At 37.4% G+C, this 27,221-nt stretch overlaps 1 protein-coding gene across 4 annotated transcripts in view; it reads left to right on the forward strand.

Moving 5' to 3' along the window:
* Positions 1-27,221, forward strand: part of VAV3 (vav guanine nucleotide exchange factor 3) — a 361,263-nt gene that overhangs the window by 292,006 nt on the left and 42,036 nt on the right. For all 4 annotated transcript variants that reach the window (XM_032302316.1, XM_032302317.1, XM_032302318.1 and 1 more), the window contains exons 20-21: positions 2,511-2,647; positions 26,142-26,207. In XM_032302316.1, coding sequence (XP_032158207.1) covers positions 2,511-2,647; positions 26,142-26,207 — 203 coding nt within the window. The remainder of the gene's footprint in view (positions 1-2,510; positions 2,648-26,141; positions 26,208-27,221) is intronic.

Genomic DNA, 27,221 nt, shown 5'->3' on the forward strand with positions numbered 1-27,221 from the left:
ACAGTGAACGAAAAATTTAGCAATAAGTAAGACTAAAAAAACCAAGTCCATCATTTCAAAGACGACTGAGTTCTAAGTAAGCTTTAAGACTACTAATGCCTCATTTCCTGACAAGAGCATAATAATATATGTAAGACTTCAAATTTTAAGTAAGGTTTTAGTAGGCTTTGTGTAATGGGCATTCCATTATGTGATGGGCATTTTTTTCCATCAAAAAAGATAAATAAGGCAGCATTGTTCCATGTCTTACATTTCGCAGCCTTCTTTGTCACCTGGATATGCCATATGTTAACCCCTAATTTATATATGGTTGGTGAGGTGTCATTAATTTTTTTTCTCTAGACACTTTATGGTTTTTCAGCCATGTTCTTGAGAATGGACTAAGTTGGGCATGTTGGCAATCACAGATGTATTGTTTCCATCAGGCACTGCTTAGTTTTATCTCTGTGGGTCTACTGCAGGGAAGGCCAGAGTCCTTCCAGGCACTTCACTGGTCCCAGTCTTTGAGGCCACATCAGTTATTTCAGGTTTAAAAACTCTTATTCCTTGTCTTCAGCCTTTATTTTAAAATTGACATAAAAACAAATTATCAAGGGAGCCTACTAATGAAATGCTTTCCTTATTCTAAGAATGTTCAACAAAACTGAGGCTAGGGGCCCCTGGGTGGCTCAGTGGGTTAAGCCTCTGCCTTTGGCTCAGGTCATGATCTCAGGGTCCTGGGATAGACAAACCCGACATTGGGCTCTCTGCTCAGCAGGGAGCCGGCTTCCCCCACTCTCTCTTCCTGCCTCTCTACCTACTTGTGATCTCTCTCGATCTTTCAAATAAATAAGTAAAATCTTTAAAAAACAATACAAAACAAAAACAAAAAACCGAGGCTAACCACAACTCTGGCCCCCCAACATGGAATAACTGTTGTTCAGACCAGATTAAAATTCTACTTTAGGCTGCATCCTCTTCCATCTTTGGAACTTCTAAATCAGTTGTGTGCAGGAAATATTTAGGTCTCATATAAAATAAACAACAGCAACTTGATAGAAAACATAAAATAAGCTTTTTTCTCTACTCAAGGCATATACTGTGTGTTGAGAGCAAGTCTGATAAACACTTGACTGAGAAGAGTTCTGTTGAGTGTTGTTTTTGGGAAAGACAATCAAGTCTGCTGTTTGTGTAAGGGCATCTGGTCGGGAAACACTCCATGAAAGATGTGGGATGAAAGTCATCCCTCCAGGGGTTCTGGGGCACAAGAACTGAAGCAAAGGGGAGATGTAGCAACTTGTAACATGCCTCAGCAGTTACAGCAGCTAAATTGGGGTGAAGGGTCCAACGTTTTTCAGTCCTCCTGCCTTCTGATGGATGAGTTGATAAGAAGGTCTTGACTAATGCTATTCAGTTCTGCCTAATTTACAGCTCTACTTGCTTTCTTCCTTCTGGGATGGTTGTTGAAAGAGGATTATGAGGACTCTATTAAATTGTTTGCAGGAGCATTTCATGTAGGTATTGAGGTCTGTGTAACCTGGACAACCTTTTCTAGGTAACTTGGACACCTAGAACTGAAGGACCACCACGCATGTTCCTACTCTATTGGGCATAGCATTTCCAGCAAGTTGCAGCTTTACCATGGTCCATCATTGGAATAAAAAAGTCTTGACATGTGTAATAAGCAATGGCTCGAGTCCCTGAATGTGCACCAAATGTCATGTTTATGAGTGTTCTCTCTTACAGGAGGGAGCATCTCACCTACAAATGAAATGGTGACTGTGAAGTTGTCCATTCGTGACCAGTATTGGTGTAGTTAGGCTTGGGTGCAGTTGAAGCTGTACTCAAAAATGAAATATTGAACTGAGACCTTCATTGCACGTTCTTTGAAATACAAAGAAAAAGGATGGATCTGTATTTCAAGTGTTGTTGATGCTATTGGCTTAGACATGCTCCTTTTATTGGGTCTGTTTTGCAAGCCTAAATTTGAGCCTGAAGAATTTCTCCATATAAATGTCTTAAGTATTGCGGTGGCACATCCATCACCGTTTTGCTTTTGAATTACAAAGATAACCTTAAGATATGAGCCTTATACTGGGCACTGTGATACATACACAGAAAGGGTGAGCCTCCTTAGTGATGAAATCAGCCAGTGCCCAAGAGGAAAGTAATAGGCAGAAAGGATAGAGTTGATGAAAAAATTGATTCTTTTCCATTAAACTGTACGTGATATGTTTTTTATGAAGCAGGCATCAGCTGAAAGAAATATTTTTTCAACTAAAAAGAGATTGATGGTGAGGGAGAGGAAAAGTATGTAAGGGATCAGGAGATAAATATGTGTCTTATTCCATTACCTTCTCAAATAATAAGAAGTTTGAAAAGCATTCCATTGTAGTTACTTCAAATGTTTACATGGCCTTGGTGCTATTAAACCTTGGTAATGTTAATGGCCTTGTTCTTACTTTAAAGTATATTCAAGCCTCACATGTCATTATTTTCTCAATTCTAAAAGTTGTGTTGCTTATTTTCAGGCTTACCAAAGATGCAGGTCATTAAGAACTATACAGGAGTACCACTCCCAGCTCATCATGAAGGACCCCCACTGCATATCCAGGCAGGGGATACAGTCGAACTTCTGAGAGGAGATGCCCACAGTCTGTTCTGGCAGGTAATATCTCTGTCATTTGGACCGTGGTTTGGTTTGGTTTTTGTTTCTACTTAATGGAAGATTTATGGCTGCTTAAAGAATAAAGCTCTTTCTTTAGAAACTGACTTCGTGCTTTCAGCTTCAGAAATTTTACATGAGGTAGGGAAAAATATTTTTTATTAGCCTTCCCATGTTTACCAATGCCAAAGTGGCAGTGAACGTAAGAATGCTAAAGAAAAATAGGATCCGTGCTGTGAATCATAATTACCATTTTTATTAAAAATTCGTACTTTGCCAGAGCATTTTTTTCCGGACCTAGGACCTCTGATCTAATTTGCATTGCTTTAACATATTAATGGTTCATTTCAGGGGAACCACCTAATTAGCTTGCCAGTGGCCATTTCTGGCCATATTTGATTTGTGCCTACCCACAGGAATGCTGAAGTTCTCAGAGGTGCTCTGGGCATTATTCATGAAATGTATGAAATGTGAAAAGTAAGTGAGCCTGTTGATGTTTGCTGGTGATGAAACCTCTCTTGTCCAGTAACCCTATATTTGGTCTAAGGATTGTGTTAGGTGAGGGCAGTGTGGTATAGTGTTGAGATTTGATAAAGCTGGATGGTAGAATATTGCTGTTCACTAAAGTATTCTCTATTTTCATATGTATGTTAGAAGTATTTCCCAATAAAATTAAAGAGTTTGTTAAAATGTGTGTTGAGGGAAAAGGGCATGGGCTCAGTGGAAAGATTAGCACAGAAGTGAAATTTGGTTAGGGGCAGAGAGAGCAGAGAAGAACTGGTAGATAATAATCGATTGTGTACATGCATAAATGATAGTTATTTTGTTGACTTAAAATATTTATGGTCTGCCATTCTGTTACGGATGAATGCTCCTAGATGTACATTTCTCTCCAACCACTGTAGCCGGTGCTGTGGCCAGTGGGTCTTCCAGAACTCCACTATTCCTCTTTCATAGCCCACCTCTCTCATCATACCTCATTCTTTCCAAAAACTGAAGAGATAGAATGAACAACTGAAACTCTACCGACTCTTTAGTCTAGTCCTGCACATTCCACCCCCAAAACAAAATATACCTGCCTGTGTACCTGCAAGATTCCTCCTACTCAAGACTTCTTTTTCTTCATAGGTTTTTCAGCCCACAATCAGCTGACTCTTGACTCCTACGTTTTCAACTCTGTTCTCTCCACTTACTTCTTTTCTGTGGCAAATAAATATACTTAACTCCTCCCCTCTTAAAATACATTAACCCAACTTTCTATCTGGCTATTTTAGTCTCCCTCTTCCAGTCTAAAGCTAAGAGAGTAGTCTGTATTTCATCTCTCCCTCCTTATGCCCTATTTATAATGTAGTCTCTGGCAGAAACTAATACCACTTAAAAAAAAAAAAAAGAAAATGTTGTGATACATAGTGCATTGCACGTATTTAAAGTGTACAATTTGATAAGTTTTGACAAATGAATATACAAGTGAAATATCATTAATCAAGATGATAAAAAACAGCCCCCAAAGTTTTTGGGTGTACTGCTTTGTAATTTCTCTCTCATGCTTCTACTTGTTGCCCTTCCTCAGTCCCCAGGCAAGCACTGTTCTGCTTTCAGGCTATGAGTTTGCATTTTTCAAAATCTTAATAGAGTACATTAAAAAAAAAAGAATTTTATATACCGCATCATACAGTAACTATTAGTTTTTGTATGGCTTTTTTTCACTCAGCATAATTATTTTGAGATTAAACCATGTTGCTTTGTGTAACAATAGTTCTTATTTTTTAAAAAACCATTTTATTGATTGTATAATTAGAATACAAAAAGCTGTATACATTTAACGCCTGCAACTTGACAAGACTTGGAGATAAGTATAAATTCTTGAAGCCATCACCACAATGTATGCCCTAAACCTATCCTTCACTTCCAGAAGTTCTCCACGCCCTCTTCATTTATTTACTTACGTGATAACATTTAAGATCTAGCCACTTAATGGATTTTCAAGTATATAACACAGGATTATTAAATAAGTATAATTTTAAGTATATAACTCAGGATTACTAAACACAGACTCTATGCTGTACAGTAGATCTCTAGGACTTTTTTTTTTTTTTAAGATTTTATTTATTTATTTGACACAAGAGAGAGATCACAAGTAGACAGAGAGGCAGGCAGGGGGGAGGAGGAAGCAGGCTCCCTGCTGATCAGAGAGCCTGATTGGGACACAATCCCAGGACCCTGAGATCATGACCTGAGCTGAAGGCAGAGGCTTTAACCCACTGATCCACCCAGGCGCCCGGATCTCTAGGACTTACTGTGCACAATTTGAACTTTGCACTCTTGGACTAATACTGCCCCGTTTCCCCTTTACACCAGTCCCTGGCAGCCATCATTCTGTTTTTTATTTCTATGCATTTGGCTATTTTAGATTCTTCACATAAGTATAGGCAAGACACAGAAGTAACCTAATGTCCCTCAGTGGGCTAATGGATAAAGAAAATACCTATATATGCATGGATAAAGATACACATATACGGATATACAAATGGATATACAAATAAAGAAAAAATATATATACACACACACAAGGGGTATTATTCAGACTTCCAAAAGGAGGAAATCCTGCCATTTGCAAAAGTGTGGAAGAACTTGGAGGACATTATGCTAAATGAAAGTTCTTTCTTTTTACTGCGTACTATTATTCTATGTATGGATATAGCACAATCTATCCTTTAGCCTGTTGATGGACTTTTAAGTTATGACCAGTTTGGGGCTATTACAAAGAAAGCTTCTGTAAACTTTCAAGTATAAGTCTTTATATAGACATATGCTTCATTTTTAGATAAATATTGAAAGGGAAATGGGCAGATCATATGTAGATACATGTCTAAATTTTTGAGAGATTACCAAACTGTTTTATTAAGAGATTTGACTGTTAACATTTCTACCAGCTGTATTTGAGCATTCCAGGTGCTCCAATAATATCCTCACCAGCAGTGGGTGTGGTCAGTCATTTAAATTTTATCTTTTCTAGCAGGTGTATGGTGGTACCTTATTGTGGCTTTGATTTGCATTTCTCTAATGACTAATGATATTGAGCATCTGTCCATGTGCTTATTTACCACCCATATACCTTCATTGATGAAGTGCTTGTTCAAACATTTTGTTAAAATTTTTTATGGGCTGTGTGTTTTCTTATTATTGAGTTTTGAGAGTTCTGCATATATTTTAGATACAAGTTCTTTACTTTTTTAAAAGATTTTTATTTATTTATTTATTTAGAGAACACATGCAAGTAGGGGAAAGGGCAGTGGGAGAGGGAAAGAATCTCAAGCAGACTCCCACTAAATCCAGAGCTCAATAAGGACTTGATCTCACAACCCTGAGATCTTGACCTGAGCCAAAATCAAGAGTCAGACACTTAAATGACTGAGTGACCCCTTAGATCTTAATAAAATACGATTTCCCTTTATTTTCTCCTAGCTTGTTGCCTGACTTTTTATTATCTTACTAATGGTGTATATATAACAGAAGTTTTTACTTTGATATATTGAAAATAAAAAAAGTTTGTTAATTTGTTACATTAAGGATCGTGCATATGGGCATTGCATTTAAGAAATAGTTGCCTATCCAAGGATACAAAGATATTCTCTTACATTCTCTTCTAGAAGTTTTATAGCTTTAGGCTTTAAATTTAGGCTTATAGTCTATTTTGAGGTATTTTTGAATATGTGTTCATTTTTTTTTTTCAAAAATGGTGTTCATTTTTTTTGCATATGGAGATCCTTGTGTTCCAGCACCATATGTTGAAAAGATAGTCATTTCTCCATGGGATTGCCTCTTCACTTTTGTAGAAAATCAGTTGTCTGTTTATGTGTTGGTATGTTTCTGGATTCTGTATTCAGTTCCATGGATGTCTCTCCATATTTAAACTAATACAATGCTATTTTGATTGTTGCAACAAATTAATGTCAAAATCAGACAGTGTTTATACCTAGATTTTTTCTTTTGAAAGGTGTTTTGGCTCTTCTAGGTGCTTTGTATTTTCTATGAATTTTGGAGACATCTTATCTCACCAATAGGTTGCTGCAGTTTTTATTGGGATTGTGTTCAATTATAGATCTCTGTGAGAAAACTGACATCTTAACAATATTGAGTCTTCTGACCACTGAACATGGTATAGCTCTCCATTTATGTAGGTCTTTAGTTTCTCAACAATGTTTTATAGTTGTCAGAGCGAAGGACATACACATCTTTTATCATATATCCTTAATTATTTCATATTTCATTTGATCCTATTGTACATGGTGGGTTTATAATTTCATTTTCTATTTATTGCTATGTAACTGACTTTTATAAATTGATCTTTTACCCTACAACCTTGTTAAACTCACTTACAGGAATCAATTCCAATTAGTTAAATTAGAATTATTCTAGCAGATTTTTAAAAAGATTTATTTATTTTTGAGAGAGAGACAGCGTGAAGGGGGAGGGGAGGGATGGAGAGAAAAGGAGAGAGAGAAAATCTCAGAATCTCAAGCAGACTCCCTGGTGAGCGTGGAGCCTAACACAGTGCTCAATCTCATGACCCTGAGATTATGACCTGAGCCAAAACCAAGAGTTGTACACGTAACCAACTGAGCCACCCAGGCACGCCAATTCTAACAGATTTTTAAAATATGGACAGTCATGTTGTCAATGAATAAATGTGGTTTTACTTCTTCCTTTGTAGTCTGAATGCTTTCTATTTCTTTCTTGCCTTATGACAATGGCTGGAACCTCCAGGAAAATGCTACTAGAATTAGAGGAAAGGTATATACTTGCTTTATTCCTGATCTTATGGCAGAAAGCATTAAGTCCTTTACTATTAGGTCCTTTACTATTAGGTATAATGTTAATCTGTAATTTTTTATAAATACCTGTCATTAAGATGAGGATGTTCTATGCTAGGCCTACTTTGCTGAAAGTTTTTACCAGTAATTTATGTTGGATTTTACCAAAAGTTCTTTTTGCATCAATTGAAATGATTCTATCATTTTTTTTATAATTTATTAATTTGTTGAATTACATTGATTTTCTAATGTCGTACCGATTTTGCTTTCCAGAGATAAACCCCAACTGGTAACAATAGATTGTCCTTTTTATTTATTGTTGTTTTATTTTCTTGTAATTTATTTGTCCAGGTTTGTTAATAGTTTAGCACCCAAAGAATGAATGGGGAGCTATTCATTTCTCTTAAACTTTCTGAAAGAGTTTTTATAGAATCCACATTATTTTTTCATGAAGTGTTTTATAGAATTTATCAGGGAAGCTCTCCAGGCCTAGAGTTTCCTTTATAGGAAGTTGGGGAGGGGGTTGTTTTGTGTTTTTTTTTTTTTTGTTTCATTTTGTTTCATTTTTATTACAGTTTCCTTAGTAAATATACGGCTATTCAGATTATCGATTTCTTTCTGGGTAAGCCTTGATAGTTTTTGTGTAGACTTTATAGTAGTGTCACCTCTCGTTTCTGACATAGGTAATTTGTCTTTGCTTTTTTGTCTTCATCAGTCTAATTAATTGGTTATGAATTTTATTAAACTCATATGAGGTTGGTTCTATTTTTCTGTTTCATATTTCCCTGATTTCTGCTCCATTCTTTATTCTTGTCTTCTTCCTTGGGGTTTAATTTGTTCTTATTTTTCTAGTTTTTTTAAGGTCCTCATTGATTTGAGAATCCTCTTTTCTAACATAGGCATTTAGTACTATAAATTTCTAAGTACTACTTTTGCTGCCTCCTAAATGGTTGATAAGGGCTATATTTTTATTTTTGTTCATCTTGAAATACTTTCTAGCATTTTTTCCCCACTTTTTCACTTTCTTCTTATGGGTCATTTTAGAAGTGCACTATTTAGTTTTCAAATAGGGGTTTCCCAGATATATTTCTGTTTTAGTGATCTTATGCCTCTGGACGATGAACTTGCAAGTGTTGTTTGTCTTTTTTTTCCCTCCCTGCCACGGTGGAAAAGGTTGGGTAGAGTGAGCTAGAGCGGAGTATTTTCTTCCCCACCCCCCCACCCCCCACTACACCATGTATTATGGGGTATATTACACTGGTAATACCCCAACTGGTCAGGCTTCCTTTAACAAGTTTTTCCTGAGGACACGTCTTATTAAGAAGAGCAGAGTGGGAGCACCTGGGTGGCTCAGTGGAATGAGCATCTGACTCCCTTTGATTTCAGCTCAGGTCATGATCTCAGGGTCCTGAGATCCAGCCCTGCGTGTGGGGCTCCCCGCTCACTGGAGACTCTGCTCCCTTCCTTCTCCTTCTCACTCCACTCACGCGCATACACATTCTCTCTCTCTCTCTCTCTCTCTCTCGCTCAAATAAACAAATTAATCTGAAGAAGAAGACAAAGACGAGCTGAGTGCCTTTTCTCCTCCTTTTGCCAGAAGCTGGGGATTTTCCTCTCCTGTTGACTGTATGAATCTGGCGAAGCTCCTAAAGGTAGTCTTAGAATATTGTGGGTTTCCCCTATGATGGCTCCCCCTGGACTGTTTAACTCTCAGAGTTGTAAGCACTGAACTTTCGGTAATTTGTCAATACCAGTTCAGGTTTTCCTAGCCCAGCACTGGCACTAGATCCCACAGCAGTCTCTGCTGGGGAGTCTCTGCTCTGGAAAGTTGTGACTCCCTGTGTTTGCTAGTCTGTCTTTCCATTCCTGGGGGCTGAGGTTTGTCCTGTGTCTTTCCCTCTCTTATGGATCCAAGAATTGTTGATTTTTTTCATTCTATTCAGTGTTTTACTTGTTAGGCAGGGTGATGTCTAGCAAGATTCTTAAATGAAAAACTAGAAACCTGGTGTTCTTTTTACTAAATTGTATTGCCTCCTATTCTTTTTAGATGATAAGAAAGACATTATTATTTGTCATTTCCTTTCAACGGCCTGGGAGCATGAAGCTTTTCTGGTATGGTGGTATAATGGCTTTGGAAACTCTCAGGAAAATTGTACGAGAAATGAGGCCATTGTATGACAAAATGTATGTGTGTATCTGTTAAGGGGAAGATGGCTAATGTCTAGAGCAGAGAAAAACAATTAGCACATTTATTTCAGATCAGCAAATATATATTGAGTGTCAACTCTATACTCACTTCTCAGACACTGCTCATATTTCAATTATCAACTCCGATTTTTGGTTTGACATTGTGTCTCCTGTCTTTAGAGGATCTATTCATGCTTGCTGGGAGCTAGCAATATGTTTGAATTTTCAGAGATAAATTAAAAGTTCATCTAATGTTTTCAACAGGGATGTAGTATAAGTCAGAATTATCTTATGCATACTTTTTAGCCAGTCAATGTATTTTTTTAGCCAACAGATTCTAGCCTTATTAACAGGAACAGTGGCACTGTGAGAAAAACCTGATTCAAGTCGTGCATCTGTCGCCAACTAGTTGTGTGGCTTGGGTCAAGTTACTCAGTCACCACGTGGCTTTGTTTCTTCTTTTGTTACAGAACAGGACGGGACCAGAGCTGTACTCACAACTCTGAGTCATCTGGGGCTTTGCTATAATGTCAACACACAACCCCACTTCTAGATATCAGGGTATAATTGGTCTGGGTTCAGGAGAACCCTAGATAAATTTTTTTTTAAAGATTTTACTTATTTATTTGACAGAGATCACAAGTAGGCAGAGAGGCAGGCAGAGAAAGAGAAAGGAGGCAGGCTCTCTGCTGAGCAGATAGCCTGATGCGGGGCTCGATCCCAGGACCCTGGGATCATGACCTGAGCTGAAGGCAGAGGCTTTAACCCACTGAGCCACCCAGGTGCCCCAACCCTAGATAAATTTAATGTAAGCCTTGACTAGGGTGATCCAATGATTTCAGCTTACTCCTTGGTCTTGGATAGCACACCGGCTTATTAAGCATAGCTACAAGATAAGGTGTCACTGTGAACTTGATCAATACTTTGTATCGGATAGTTACCAAACAAAGGGAACATTTTCAAAGAACTAATATGCAATTAAAATATATTTGCCACAGACTTCATACTGAACTTGATGTAAGTGTTTTCTTTGATTAAAAAGTACTTCACATCTTATAATTCTCCAAGCCTATCGTGATGAAATCAGCTTTTGTTTTACACGTTGTACATATGGAAGGTATATGTAGGAAACTGGTCTGGATGTGAACTTACCCTTGTACTTACTCAATGGCATGATTTAGAATGATGTGTTTTAAAATTTTCTTTTTTAAAAAACTTTAAAAAAAATATTTTATTTATTTATTTGAGAGAGAGGGAGAGAGACCCCGAGAGAGAGAGCATGAGAGAGAAGGTCAGAGGGAGAAGCAGACTCCCTGTGGAGCTGGGAGCCCTATGTGGGACTCGATCCTGTTACTCTGGGATCGTGACCTGAACTGAAGGCAGTTGCTTAACCAACTGAGTCATCCAGGCACCCTAAAAATTTCTGAAAAAAATCTTTCCTCTATATTGAATATAGATGTGTAAAGAATGTTTCTGTTTTGATCCTTTGAAGTTACAGCAGTTTGTGTGTGTGCTTGCAGTGGTTCCATGTACATTACTTTGTTGATAATCGTATTCAAAGAAGACAGGTACTTTATGGTTTGCATCCTAAAGGATGTGACTCTGCCCTGTGTGTGCATGTGCATCTATGTGTGTATGTATTTAATTGCTTCTGAGAGGATAGTTTTTAGGCACCTCCGTTTTGGTCCCTACCCAATTGGTTTGGTCTCATTAGAGATTGCATATAATTAGCACCAGAAAAATAAGTGTTTTTCTTTTCTGTGTTACAGTTTAGGAAATTGTAGCTCATTTTGCTGAGTGGTGGTTACTGATTCTGCCATCTATTGGCACCATGACCTTACATAGATTACTCTCTGTTTTATCATCTGTAAAATGTTTTATAAGGGCCTCAGTTTTATCATCTGTAAAATGCATACAGGATAAAATAAATGATATATGAAAGAGGTCTAGCCCAGTGCTCATTAAATAGTAGCTTCTAGCATTCATCCATTCATTCATCCAAGTACTTTGAAGATTTTATTTTTATTCATTTGACACAGAGAGAGAGATCACAAGGAGGCAGAGCAGCAGGCAGAGAGGGTGGTGGGAAAGCAGTCTCCCCGCTGAGCAGGGAGGCCGATGTGGGGCTCGATCCCAGGACCCTGGGATCATGACCCAAGCCAAAGCAGAGGGTAACCCACTGAGCCACTCAGGCACCCCTCATCGAGGTACTTTGGGTCTTACTTCATGTTCTGTACTGACCACAGAAAAAGACAACAGGTTTCTAACCTTGTGGTTTAATGACCTAAGGAACGATCAAAGCTCAGAATAGGTGATGCAGCTGGTTTTCATGTAAAGTTTTGTGTTAACACTTTTATAATTATATTGCTACAAATACATGTAAAGTTAAAACTGTGGGTAACAATATAGATATTGCAATATTACAGTGGCTTTGCATTTGAATTTCAAAAATGTCTTTTGTACTAGTTAAGTGCTTTGGCTTATTTGGAAATTTTCAAGAAATTATGCTTTTAAGATTAAACTGTTTTCTTCTCTTCTTTCAAGTGAGTCACTTCACTCATTAGTGTAGAAAGTTGAATTTTATTGTAGACTGTCATGTTTTCTACATATTCTATGTCCAGAGAATACAAATTATCCTCCACTTTCTATCAGGAACTTTCTATGAATAGCTATTATAGTCTAGTCTATCTTATTATTATAACAACAGTAATTTCTAATGCTATCAAAGTGAGTGGGTATCTGCATTTTCATTATAACTTCTTTCAAACAATGAGTTGACAATTGAGCTGTAAAAATATTCTATGTATGGTCCTTGCATTGAAGGGATTCATTTTGGCAGCTTTTTCTTGTCGTCTTTGTTGTCTTCTTTCTCTTTCCTTGAAAGTTCCATAAAATTGTCTTCAAGTGAAATGAATATAAAAGAGGAAATTGGCCATTTAGAGTACATTTCCTAGTGCAGGTGTAAAGCCTAGTTTTTACTGAGAGTAGCAACATATGGAACCATTCTGATCATGTCATTGGACTGATGACAAACCTGTTGCTTTAAAGTTGTTTCAGTATGTGAGAATAAGGACTTAGGAATGAAGGAGAACATTCTTCATGCTGAGAGAGACTATTTCTATTAGAAACTTTATTTTCCAAGAAGAGGTACAAAGAGGGCAAGACAAAGAAGCAAGCAAATGTAAAATCATGCCATGCCAACTATGGGGGCTTTTTTTTTTTTTTAAACAGTAAAGAGCTTTATGTATTTTCTTCTTATAATAAAGCTTATGAAACAATGAGGACCCTCTGTCCTATATCATGGGGTTTTATTTGCTCCATTGTCATTTATGAATACCCAAATGTTCCATAGGGAGAATTTTGTAAGCTAACTGGAACCAAAAGACAATTATAACCAGGAGAACTGTAATCAGTGTGCCAAAAATATATATTTTTATCCACAATGAAAGTTAAATAACCTAGAAAAATAGTTGTGATACTTCACACTTACAAATCATGCATCTACATGATCTTTATTCTAAGGAGTGAAAATGTTTTTACACACATTCTGATTAATTCACAGAAATCTCCATAAAGAGGGTAAATTGGAATTGTGGTTTTAAAGGGCCAAATTTATCACCCATCTATGTATGTTGGCATTTGCAGGATTAAAATTAGACTTTTTCAGACTTCTCTTCTCCTGCCTTAGTTCTATATGTTAGACTATCCTACCTTTGTTTTAGGAGAATCATTTGTAATTCTTAACACCTCTCAAGAAAAAAAATACATTTTTAAAGGCGGTTTAGTTCTTCTTTGGTAGAACAATCAGGAAACACAGCATTGCTTTATGTAGCAGTTTCAGCTTTTTAAATTTTTTTCTCTTTGCCTCAAAGGAAAAACTGAAAAGTCAGAAAATAAGTCTGTTTGGAGAGAGCTTGAAGAGTCTCCTGAGGGAAGCATTCCTCATTACCCTGCTTGGGGAGAGGGTGGAGTAGGGGTGGCTCTTGACTTGGTCATGGGCAATTAAGTGATAACTTCCCCTTTGCAAACCTTAAGAGACTCTTAACTCTAGGAAACAAATGGAGTGTTGCTGGAGGGGAGGTGGGCTGGGGTGTGGGTTAATTTCGAGATGAGCATTAAGGAGGGCCCTTGTTGTAATGAGCACTGGGTGTTCTATGAAACTGATGAATCATTGGATTTTACTCCTGAAACTAATAATATAGTATATGTTAACTAAATTGAATTTGAATAAAAAGTATTTTTTAAATCTGCTTTGCTACCATCTTTGCCCTAAAGCGCAGTTGTCATGTATGCATGCAACAGATGAACCCTTCTTAGTTTGTAAGAAACTTGACTTCCCATTTGCCTGATATATTTAGCACTGATTACAATTCCATTGCTTATAATTGGCCATTCAGATGTCCAGGTGATTTTTTTTTTTTTTAACAGATATGTTTTCCTCATTTTAACCTGGAAAACAAAACAAAACTAAGGGCTCAGTCAGGGAGAATCTTTTTCATAGAAGACATGCTTTTTCAAAATTATAGCTATTGATTCATATTTTACACTCTGTCTGAATTTACCCTTCTACTTCCCATTCTTTTAGCTAAATGCTTCTTTACCATCAAGGCTCAGGTTGGGGCACCTCCGTTGAGGTCTTCTCTGAACCTGACAAAAGGGTTTCTGGCATAACACTTCCAGTGTATCCTCAATGGTCTGTTCATGGTTCTCTCTGCCTGATTAGAGCGCTCCAGAAAGTTAAGAACTGTGACTTTCATCTCTTTATCTCTAGCGCCTATCCTAAAATAGGCATTCAGTCCCTAGGTCTGGAATGAATAATGCTATTCAGACTGCTGTTTCTGTACTATGTTATTTACAAGTTTTCAAATTCATTGTTTATGAACTCAACTTATACTTTACGATGTAACTGAGAGACCATTAAAATATTCATTCATCTTGTCAGAGTTAAATTTATCCTTGTTCTCTCAGAATAGTCTTTAAGCTATTTAACCTTATGTCCTCAAATTCCTCATCTATAAAATGGGGGTTTTAATACCTAAATGACACACAAGGGTATTATAAAAATCATAGGAAGTAAACTTGAAAGAAAATGGAAAAGGAGAAAAAGTTTATTTCTGTATAATGACTGATGATTTTGAAAGATAAGCTTCATTTTTCCAGAAGTGGGAAAATGATTGCTTTTTTTTTTAATTTTTTTAAATTTCATCTTCCCCATGTTTCCATATGAAGAGTCCCACTAACATATGTAGGCTCATAGAAGCCCACTCTTCCCTCCCAATTCCTGTATCCAGTTCTTGAAATTTCTTTAATCAGATGTTAAACTTTCTACTCCTAGACATAAAAGCACAAATGATAAATCCTGAAGGGAATAGTTCATGTAAATAAGAAGGCTAAATCATGAGCCCTTCTCTCAGAGCAAGGTTGGATGAGGAAAGTGTGAGTAAGATGGCTCAGGAAAGGGAAGGAGAGTAGGAAGGAACACAACAAGGCAGGGGTTTACAGAAAACAGACTTTGCTTGGGGGATGATTTGCTTACTTATGGACTCGACTGTAAGCAGTATTGACCTTTTGTGTTAAAAGCCTTAAGCAGTCTGTCCTGTACCACAGGACCTGCCCAGAAACCCTCTGGGGTCAGGGAAGGGAGGTACAGTGGAGCGGAGTTAGCAGGTCTTTACTCCTGGCATCTCTCCCTGCAACTTTAGTAGCCAGGTCATTTCAAAGGAGTCTCTTCCTTTGCTCTACACTAAGAGACTTATCTCGTTTCTTCTAGACCACACAGGAATTTTAGCTACAATAAAAGTGTGTGTGTGTGTGTGTGTGTGTGTGTATATATATGTTTTTGGTTGTTGTTTTTAACTCCCTGATCTGCAGTTCAGGTGCCATTCTGTATCATAACCAGAGGCAAATAAGAAGATGAAAAGGGATGCCTGGGTGGCTCAGTTGGTTAAACAGCTGCCTTCGGCTCGGGTCATGATCCCAGCGTCCTGGGATCGAGTCTCACGTCGGGCTCCTTGCTTGGCAGGGAGCCTGCTTCGCCCTCTGCCTCTGCCTGCCACTCTGTCTGCCTGTGCTTGCTCTCGCTTCTCTCTCTCTGACAAATAAATAAATAAAATCTTTTAAAAAAAAAAAAAAGAAGAAGAAGAAGAAGATGAACAAAAAAGTTTTTAAAAGAATCAAATCTTTGTTAAGAAAACTGATTCTTGACACCAAAAGGTTCATTGCTTTGGCACTGTAAACTATAGAATAAACATCTCTGGGAACTGTGTTTTTCCCCATTCAGATGCCTGCCCCAGAGCATTTCTTTGTGAAATCCCAAACTTGGTTTTTGTCATGGCAGGGATACCGTTTTAGGCAGTACTGGAGATTAGTTTCAGGGTCTTCCTCAGTTGACCTTGACTTTGCTTCTTAACTGCCTCTCACCACTTACCCATCCCTTGGATAAAGTCAGGAGAAGCCACGGCAGAATTGAAATTGTGGATGTGGCAGTAAAAAGCCACGTGAAAATAGTACAGCTTATGTGGTAATAGTATGTCATGTAATCATAAGACCTTTATTTTGACAGGTGTTTACCTCAAAATATTGCATTAAATCAGGGTCCCTAATTACAGGGAAGAAGAAAAAGGCAGATCCTGACTATAATAGAACAGGAGAAGCCCGGGAGAGATGATTATAGACGATAATAGACATTAGTGAAGGCCCGTAAGAAACATTCTCCCTGGGTGATTGCCAACTGGCTTTGATTGAATAGATCATAAACTGAGTTTGCAGGAATGTTTCCAAGTGTACAGACTGTATTGTGGGAATTGGCAAGCCTCCGACAAAGTGGGTGAGGTCCTAACTGTTAACTCTCAAGATGGGCATTTTTGGTTAACAGCTCTTCACTTGTATTTTTCCTTTGTTTGGTACAGGGGAAAATGTAGGTTATAACGTCCGGAGGGGAGAACACCGCTGTCTAAGGAGAAGTTTAGACAGTGAAGTCTTTTTTTTTTTTTTCCCAACAGAAAGCAACATTATTAAGGGGATAGTTCTGAGGAATTCTGTTGTGGTATATTTTCTTCTGTTATTTCATTACCATAGAAGCTGCATTCTGCCATAATTACTACAAGGACGTGTCAGTCACAGAATACCTTCAGTGGACCACTGATCCACAGTTACATCTATGATATGGCTGTTGATTTGGCACCACAAGGGGTTTCAGTAGAGTGCACAGGTCTGTGCCTTCGAGACTTGGGTCCAAATAATTTCTCAGGTTATAACATATATTGGATTTTAATTATTCATAGTAATTGGAATTCCTGAAGAGTGAATGAAGGAATGTCATTTTTAACAAGTCAATCATGTATACCCTGGAGAATAGAGGACTTTACACCGAGGTAAAATGAAAGTCATTTAGGACCTGAAATGTCTTTATCTTCTATGAATAAGTGTAACCAGATTCAATTACTGACACATAATATCCCTAATTAAGAATATGTGGATCAGATACTTCTTAGTAACAGTAACGGACAGGAGAACTGTAGGGATTTAGGAAAAGGGCTCATGTAAGCAAAGAACAGTGGTAAAAGAGAAATTCTTGAGTCAAAAAAAAAAAAAAAAAAAGAAAGAAAAAAATCCTTGGGTCAAACCCTGTCATTTCACGGGCAAGAATATTGAGCCATAAAAGGTTAAATGACTTACTCAAGGATCAGAAAGGCAGGAATAGAACATCAGACTCCTGACTGTCTATCCATATCAAATTGTTACCTCCTAGGTCTTTTCTCTAGTCCAAAATTCTGCAAAAATCTATGAAAATGACCAAAGCAAAAGCTAATTAAGGAACCGACATCATCTGAATAAGATCCTTGAAGGTGATAACTATGTTTAGTCATTTTTAATCCCCTAGTATGTAACATAATCCCTCATAAATATCAGGTAGTCAATACACTTTTCATTAAAGTAGTGATTTTGTTCTTAGTAGAAAAGTAAATTCTTCAAAAACATCTAATGCTGCCATGAGCATTTGACATGTATGGTGCCATTACTCAGGATATTTCCTTTGTGGTTACTTAAGATTAAAATCACCAAGGATAGGAAAACATCCATTGGTTGTCTGCCAGGATTAGAAATATGAATTTCTATATTTTGGACCTCTATCAAGCCTGGTTTACTTTTTGGGTTATATGGCCTCTCTCTAAATAGAATTTCTTCTAAGAGTGGTAGATTCTTGTTCTTTCCAGATTTTGTAGTAAGTAACCACTTGGGATCTGGCCTACCTACATTCAGATTGGTTTTTGCTTGCTAATTTTTTTTTTCTTTCATCAAAGGAATGCTCTTCTTTCCTTCACCAGAAACATAGTTAATAAGTTTTGATTCAGGATTACATCACATACAATATCTTACCTAGTGAAACTTTAGAGAAAAAGCCTCAGGACATGAAAAACTAGAGCCCTCTTCCCTGCTAGAGAAGTCCAGGAACCCCACAGAATACATTTTTTGGATAATAAGAAAATGTTCTACAAAGTCTCATTCTGCTATTAGATTCATCTCACAAATAATAAGTGTAGAACTATAGCTTATGACTTTTTAGTGGGTTTCTCTTAGTGCACATTTCACAACTTTTAGTTTTTTTGGTTTTTTTTTTTTGGGGTTTTTGATACTTCTTTCTGCCAAAATCTCAGTGATGTAGTAAACACAAACAATCTTGTGTGCATTCAAAAAGCCATCAAATATCGAAGCTTTGGTCACATGTTTTGATGATTTGATGCAATTATAAGCCCTTATAAATCAAAGGTACATTTCAAAGATCCAAGATACAAGTTTTTTTTAAAGTTATTCGGAATTCTGGGCCTATGACAGCCACTTAACTATGAATGAACTAGGTTAGGAATATGAATTTTATTGTCTTTTGAAAACCTTTAGGGTTTATGCATTGGACAAAAGTTTAAAATGCTATTCTCTTTTGACTAATAAATGGTAAAAGTGTTTGGCTACGTTTTTGTTCTTTTGTATGTTTGCGTGAATATTTTGGAATTCATTGTAATGGCCATTATGCAATTACGCTTGATAAATTTTCAAGTTGTTCACTGGTGGAAAAATGTCCATCTTACTTGTCATGCAAGAAGCAATGACCAAAGAAGTGTGTACTTGCATGAAAACATTAGCACATTCGAAATAAGGAAATGGATTATCTGAATATAGTATTTTTTGTTCAGGTGAAAGTTATACAGGAGTCTATGTTACTTCTGGTTTAGCAGACTTGTCTAAATATAAGGAGGATGGTGGGAGTATTACCGGGCTAGGTATTTCTCTTTTAATAACACATGAATAGCCAACAAAAAAATTTAGAAGCGAGAAAATTGATTGGAAATAATAAAAAAGCAGTATTGTGGAAAAAATAGAAAAATAGTTATTTTTAGCAGTCATTAAGTGTTTTCAGACAAGTTAATTCTTTGATCCTTGTATTACCCTAGTGAGGCATATGTGGCAGACCTTGTCATCATTCTTGTTTTACCATGGAGATTTGCCCAAGGTTATAGTTTTTTTTTTTTTTTTTTTAATAACAGAGCTGGAAAGAGAATGAGCTCTCCCAAAGCCACATCCCTACTGAATGGTAGTGATTTTTCCGAGTTTTCCTAGAACTAGTACTGATGTATATTTAACTACTAACAATGGTTATAGTATGGTGGCAGCTAGGATCACAGATGGCTCCTTATCAAAGGTTATAATTTCAGTCAGCGTCTTTGTCCTGGTCTTCTCTCCTTTTGCAGTCCTTTGGTTCTATCACACATGATCACAAAGCCTGTCAGAATAATTCCAAAAATAGTGCTTGGTACAAGCTATCCATCATCCATCCATCCATCTGGTCAGTAAACTAATTTGTATATTTGCCTAGATTCCCATGATTCATGCCTACCCTGTATGTCTTCTTCCCACCCTATACCCAGACTGTACATTTCTGACAGTGAGAGAGGACTAGGTACAGTGACAGTTGCTCTGGCCATTCCCCATGTGTGATAAATTGCTTAGTAATCTCCACAGCACCTTCATGCATACGTTGAAAGTGTTTAGGGCATTGTAACTTGGGAAAATTTCCAATCTTTCATAAATAACCATTAATCTGTCCCTTTTAAATTCAGCTTTCCACATCTGTTTCAAATTGTTCAGTGCTATTCCAGGAGTGCATTAAACCTCCAATCCAGGTGGTATTAAGGGGATAAATGAGCCACAGGGAAAAGACACTCTGTATTTTTCTTAAAGCAATCTTTCTCCTTTTTGCAAAGTTAGGAGCCAAGCAATTTACGATTAAGATTTTTGGAGGATATCCTCTGTCATTTTAAGCCATCCTCGTCTATGGGTTTTGAAAAAGCAGTTTCAGCTCTGCTATGTTAGCACCCATTAATGTTTTTCTCTATACTGGTAGATTATAAATATCATTTCTACCATCAAACTTAATGTAGTTTTAATTCATTATGGTTTACTGTGGATTCTTATTAGGGAAAAATGAAGAACAGTTATAATCTAAGATCAGTTAGAAATAAGGAAGTGTCTGAATATGCATTTATATTTATGATGTTCAGGAATTTCAGAGAAAGTTATCAATAATTATAGTTTGATACATTTTTCTACAGGGAGCAACTTGCTTTTCAGGACAGAAGGCATTATTATTTTATGAATTATTATTTAATATTATTTTGCTTTGTATCTCTCTACTTTAGTTAATGAAAATTATAAAGGTGCATCTTTTCTTACCATAGATAGCCCATAACTTATTTTCTCAGAGACTTCCCAAAGAAAATATTTTCATCAGAATGAATCAACTGGGACCGTTAGATTTACAAAAGTCTCCTTGCATAATAGAGAGAATGCTCAGCAGAATAAATGCATATAAAGATAGAACTCTGTGGTACACCAGATGACATGTAACTCTGAAAGAGGGATGTTTTCAAATTGACCTCGAAGATGTTAAGGGACTCTCAAGAACCAATATTAGACAGGGGGCTAACTAGAAAATAAGATTTTTTATCTCTGGCATTTGTAAGGGGCATAAAAGGAACGACACGTTGATTATTTGACCCACAATACACTGCCCACCCAGGAATGCAAGGAGGAAGAAAATTCAGCTGCATGCCTCTTTCAAAGTTAGTAAAAATTTCATAGATCATCACATAAAGTGCACAAAATCACTGGCTTTGCAAATGGCTTATTTCGTAGCTACAGTCTGCTGTTCCATCCACGCAGCACAGGGGACTGACAGCTGCTCCACCCATTAGCATTAATGAATTATCAATGTACATCCCACACACATCCACCAGGGAAGCAAAGACACTCCTCCTACACATTACTTTGTTTTTTAATCTTCCAAATGTTGTAGGATGCTTATTACCTTAATAAGTGGAAAATCATTGAATACAGCACGTATTCTCTCCCATAGCTAGAACTGACATCTCCTAGGATGTCAGGAAATGCAGCTTTATTCATCTGTTAAGATATGTTAAATTATCTCTCACCTCTTTGTTATCTAAGGGATGTCTAAGACCATTAAAGAAATGTAACCTGCACTGCTAAGGCATTTCATTGAGGGAAAAACAATTCAGAATGACCTTGGTACTCTGTTGAGATATAATTTCCCTCTCCTGAGGAAACTCCAGTAGTGTTCTTGAAATGTAGAGAAAAAGAACAAAATGGTTTTTGATACAGTTAACTGTATGTCCTGGTTTACCCCTAACTCTCCCAATGTATCCCTTTTGTCCTGGCATATTTATTAATTACTACCCTTTTCTCTCAAAAGATCCTGGTTTGGACAGAAAATTGCATGTTTACCCTAGTTTTAGGACATTCCTTACATGACCATGACCCTTCCTCTAATGTCTAGGACAGTTTCCATTCATGCCTTTGAGGTGGAATCTTGGTTCTATAAAGGAAGAATGACCAAAAAAAAAAAAAAAAAAGCTGAGCCTGTCCATACACCTTCAGAAGTTAAAAGCTTCATTAATGTGTCTCCTAGTCTTACATTTGTGTTCTCACCTCCTTTCTCTCTGCTTCATGCATTGCCTTCTTCAGCACGCTGCTTGCTTCTATAAAATGTCAGAGATAGGTCAAGCAGTGCCCTTATAAGAATATTTTCCTATGTAGAAACATTCAGTGTTTCTCAGTGCCTCACTGTGTGAAAACAAAGTGTGATATATTTTCCTCTTTTCGGTTAAGAGGAACTTAAGCTCATGCTACTCACTAACATGGAACTCTCAGGTTGAGAAATACCTCAAATTGCCAACATTTATGAAATAGTCACTCTGTATTTGCATTCTCTTGTAAAAACTGACATTGGTCTGGATTCCAAGAATTCAGTCCAGTAAAGGAAAAGACCGTGTAGACCAATAACGACCTCCACGATACAGTGTACTACAAACAATCTGGAAAGGTGTCAGAAGAGGACAGGGTGAGATTAAATTGAGCCTGCAGAGTGAAGATGTTTTTATAGAAGAGATGACAGAGTAGGAATGTGTGAGCCAAGCTTTGGGGGAGGAATAAGTGAAAGGATCAATCTGTAATGAAGGACCCTGTGTCGGTTTGGTTCTAGATGCTGGTCAACATGCCTGTGACGAGCTATCACTGCTTCTCTTGAACGCTGCTTTCCGTAGATGAAGACCATGTGCTCTTTTTCTGACTAATGTGAATTGACAGTTCACCATTCTTATGGCTGTAATCTTCCAGCTTGCTGATTTCTCTTCAGCTCTAGTTTTGAAGGACCATCATAGAGCTCTGTCTCTGGCCTCTCCCCTGCAAAACAGATTTGTTTCCTTTAGTGTGCTCTCAGAGGTCTGATTTTACTTTTTAAAAACAGTCACTCTTGTCTTTTCCTCTGCTGAGGCTTCTTTGGTGTAGGGCTCCCCCCACATACCCATACATGTTGTACTCAAGTAGCAGTTCATGCAGTCATGTAAAAAGGTCTGGCTAGGCACACAGTCCCCAAATATCCTGGTTATTTTCTTGTACCTCCAGGTCATGCTTAAAATAGGTAAGGCACTCTGAGAATGCAGTTGAAGGAGATGAACACTTCATTCCAGCCTTATAGCTACTGTGTTCTCATCACCCTCCAATCTGTGACTCTCCTCCCTCCGTTACATCCTTCCTGCCTCCTAGTTAGACTAATTCCTATAAGCTCTTTTATCGTCTTCTTCATCTTGCTCCATTGACTTTCAAGTTCCCCTCTGTGTAATTGTCATCTAAAACCAGGTTATCTATTTGGGTGGCTTATGTAATCACCTCCATCCTTGGCAGTTGGACTCAAGTCTTTAGCTCCCATGGTCTCCTCTTCACCCACTCGCCAGGCAAGCCCTGTTGACTCTAGTGCCACAATATCTCTAGTACCAGTTTCCCCTCCTCCTTTACTGTGATACAGTTCTCTAATGATACTCTCACCTACCACACCATGCCCATCTACAAGCCAGCTTGCACACTGAGGTCAGTTTACGTCTTTTAAAGCACATAACTGCATCACTGAAACCGCCTCACCACTGATAAATTCAAACGTCTCAGTCACACTGGGTCCCTGCCGCCTTTTAGCTCCATGTCCCTCCATGCTCCTTTATGGGTCTCATGCTTGTGCAGAGAGGCAGTACCGAGCTCTGAAGTTAGAACATCTGAATTTGAATTCTGGTTATGTCACTTGCTGACTCTGTGATCATGGGGTGATCATTTGACTTTACTATACCTCATTTTCCTCACCTATAAAATGGGGATCGTAATTGGGCCGACCACAAAGGATCACTGTAAAGATTATGAAATGCTCGGGACGCCTGGGTGGCTCAGTTGGTTAAGCGGCTGCCTTCGGCTCAGGTCATGATCCCAGCGTCCTGGGATTGAGTCCCACATCGGGCTCCTTGCTCCGCAGGGAGCCTGCTTCTCCCTCTGATTCTGCCTTCCACTCTGCCTGTGCTTGCTCTCACTCGCTCTCTGACAAATAAATAAATAAAATCTTTAAAAAAAAAAAAAAAAGATTATGAAATGCTCAGAGTGGTGTATACAGTAAGGATGCACTAAGTATAAGCCATTATTAGACTTACTTGTGTTTCCTATGTACAACCTGTATTTTTACACCCCTGCCCCTCTCTCATGCTTTATTTTGTTTTCAAAATGTTCTCCTCCATTTCCATTTCTATATGTTCACACCCCACACATTTTATATTCACGTGCCCCTGCTCTCTTCTATGTAGCTTTCAGACAAACCCCTAATACTGAAAATATCTTTCCAATTTCCATAGCCTCTCCTCTGCACCCAAGAATATTTAGCTCTTTTCACCATGTATTAAATGGATGTGTATATGTATCTTCATTCTGAGAAGATTAGGGGGAGACAGGAAATGATTGATGAATTCTTGCATTTTCCTAAGTGTTTAACCAAATTAATATTAGATACTGTATTTGTTGAATAAATGAATGAATCTTCTACTTGTTCATTTACCTTTTTCCCTGATACGCAAGTGCGATACAATTCTTGAACCTTGCTCCAATGAACATCTTGTCCTTGCTTGGTTATTTGCTTTCCCTCTGTCTGAATCCCACCTTTCCTCTTCTCTTTTCTGTTCCTTTTACCTTCCTCCAACCCTTCCCCCTTTCCTGTTATACCTTCCCTCTCTCTTTCCCATACCTCTCCCACCTCTTCCCCTTTTCCCCCCCTTCTTTTCTTTTTCCTCCTCATCCTTTAATTCTGGATTCCCACTTTATAAAATTCCCACAAACTCATAGCTAAGCTCCATGGGCACAAAAGGATGCTGTTTCAAGAGGGAAATATTTGCTGAACATTTTTTTTGTTACTTTTCTTTGTCAAAAATAATTGAGCATGTAATATGCAGTCATAATGCTATTTACTCAGCTACTGAGAGGAAGAAATGGTTAAATAGCAAATAAAAATAAACCCAATTTTTGGACAAGAAGAAGGCATAAGAACTTTTTAATATCATGTTCTAATTGCTGTAGTGTGTTTTGAGTGTAGTTTGTCTTTTTGCAGAAGGGGTAGGGTCAGCATAAGGTCAGTGTCATAGTGTCATAAGGTTTTGTGTATGTTTGAAGTAAAACAGAATGTTACATTGTTTCAGGTATGCAGCATAGTGATTGGACAGGTGCATACGTTATGCTGCGCTCACCACAAATGTAGCTGCCATCCATCACCATACAACACTATTAAAATACCATTGACTCTATTCCCTCTGCTTTATTCTGTTCCTGTATTCCCTGTACCTTTTATTCTGATGCCTTATTCTTTCCGTAACTGGAAGCCTGTATCTCCCACTCCCTGTTACCCCTTTCATTCACCCCCCCAACTCTCTTCCCTTTGGGAATGACCAGTTTGTTCTCTGTATTTATGGGTCTGTTTCTGCTTTTTGTTTTTTCACTTGCTTTTTTAGATTCTGCATACAAGTGAAATCATATGGTATTTGTTTTTCTCTGTATGACTTTTTTCATCTAGCATGATACCCTCTGGACCCATCCATGCTGTCACAGATGGCAAGATCGCATCCATTCTTATGACTGAGTACTATTTCATTGTATGCGTACACCACATCTTCTTTATCCAGTCCTCTGTCAATGGACACCTGGGTTGCTTCCATAGCTTGGCTATTGTAAATAATGCTGCAATAAACATAGGGACTCATGTGTCTTTTTGAATTCATGTTTTTGTTTTCTTTGCATGAATACCAGTAGTGGAATAACTGGATCATATGGTACTTGTATTATTTAATCTTTTGAGGAAACTCAATACTGTTTTCTGCAGTGGCTGTATCAATTTACATTCCCTGATGAGTTTTTTTTTTTTTTTTATTAAGAAAAATTTGTTCAAAGGTCTCCAAGAGTAAACTCTTATTTTTTTTTGTCCATTTGGTGTTTAGGTTTTCCTAAAAGTCTGCTAATTTCTTCCCTCTCTTTTCATTTACGATGTCATTTTAACCTACAGTCCTTCCTCCGACATCATAACTGTCTTTACTTGATCAGCATCCTGTCATTTCTCCTAAATCTGAAAACTATCTAAAACATCATCATGTTGTTTTCCATTTCCACAAGTCTTGAAATATCTCCTATCTTGTTGGAGGAATGTTCTTATGAGTTCTATTAAAGATGCCAATAGTAACCATTTAAATCACATTTCTAATTGTGAGCCTGCACAAAACCAATGTATCTACTTGTATTAGTGAACATAAAATAGAAAGATTAAATACGCTGTTATCTCTAAATTGGATTGAGGGATATAAAGTTAACAAGATGGAATGGTAGTTTGGGAAGTCAAACTTGAATCCTTCTTTTATAATTGTCAGATGAAACAACACGTAAAGTTTAATAATTTTAAAACCTCTTTGCTTCTGCCTTCTTTCCTCAACCATTGTAGGTTAATGTGTAGGAATGGATAAAACATGTAAATAATTCTGAGAATCCTGATTAACAACACTATGTACAAAGCATTATGAGATTATCATTTGTGGTAAATGGGTTCTCAAAACTGATATTTTTTTTTCCTAATTTAGGGTAGAAATTTAGCATCTGGAGAAGTTGGATTTTTTCCAAGTGATGCTGTTAAGCCTTGCCCGTGTGTAAGTATGAGTATTTTCTTTCCATTTTTTCCTGGTTTTGATGCTGTAATGAATTGTGCAAGAATGTACAAAGGATATGGTCTTATCACTCAATAATTTTATTAATGCTTTCTGGAGGGATCATATAATTTCAAGTTGAAATACATGGTCAATGTTATTATAATTCTAAAATCTTCATGATTCCATTGTCAGGAAATATTTTTTTTTAAAGATTTTATTTATTTACTTGACAGGGAGAGAAATCACAAATAGACAGAAGGGCAGGCAGAGAGGAGGGGGAAGCAGGCTCCCTGCTGAGCAGAGAGCCCCATGCGGGGCTTGATCCCAGGACCCCGAGATCATGACCTGAGCTGAAGGCAGAAGCTCAACCCACTGAGCCACCCAGGTGCCCCGTCAGGAAATATTTTTAATTGATACAGGCAAGGAGAAAATTCGACTCAGTAGAATTTACAAAATTAAATTGTCTACAAGATGTTAGAAGGAATAAATCAAAGCTACAGATTAGGTGCAATTTCCCCTTTTCCCATGGAGGTGAGAATGGTAGGCTCTAATCTATTCCTAGTCATTTGGGGCTATAGAGAGATATTATACTTCCCCTGGAATACGTGAAGGCGAAATAGCATGAAGTCCACAAATCTTTCAACCAAATCTCGAAGTACATTTTTCTGTGCTTTAGTTTGTCATTACTATTTATTTAATATCATAATGACATTTTCTGAAAACATCAAACACATTAGATACAAGGAGAAAGAATGAGCGTTCACTCAAACATTTTGAATGAATATAACATAAAATGTACTTTCTGATGTTTTATTAGATTTATAAATGTCTGTTTAAGGTGACATTATTTTATTGTAAGTTGATGTTTAGGGTAGATTTTTCTATGAAACTTTTGAAGTTCTTGATTAGAAGTAAATGAAATTCCTTTACTAATATAGTAGAGCTGATGGTTTAAAAAAAAAAACACAAAACTCCTTAAAATTATCTTGCTGGCTATATTTTACTTCTTCCTTA

Source organism: Mustela erminea, chromosome 10 (assembly GCF_009829155.1).
Source record: "Mustela erminea isolate mMusErm1 chromosome 10, mMusErm1.Pri, whole genome shotgun sequence".
Taxonomy (NCBI): Eukaryota; Metazoa; Chordata; class Mammalia; order Carnivora; family Mustelidae; genus Mustela; species Mustela erminea.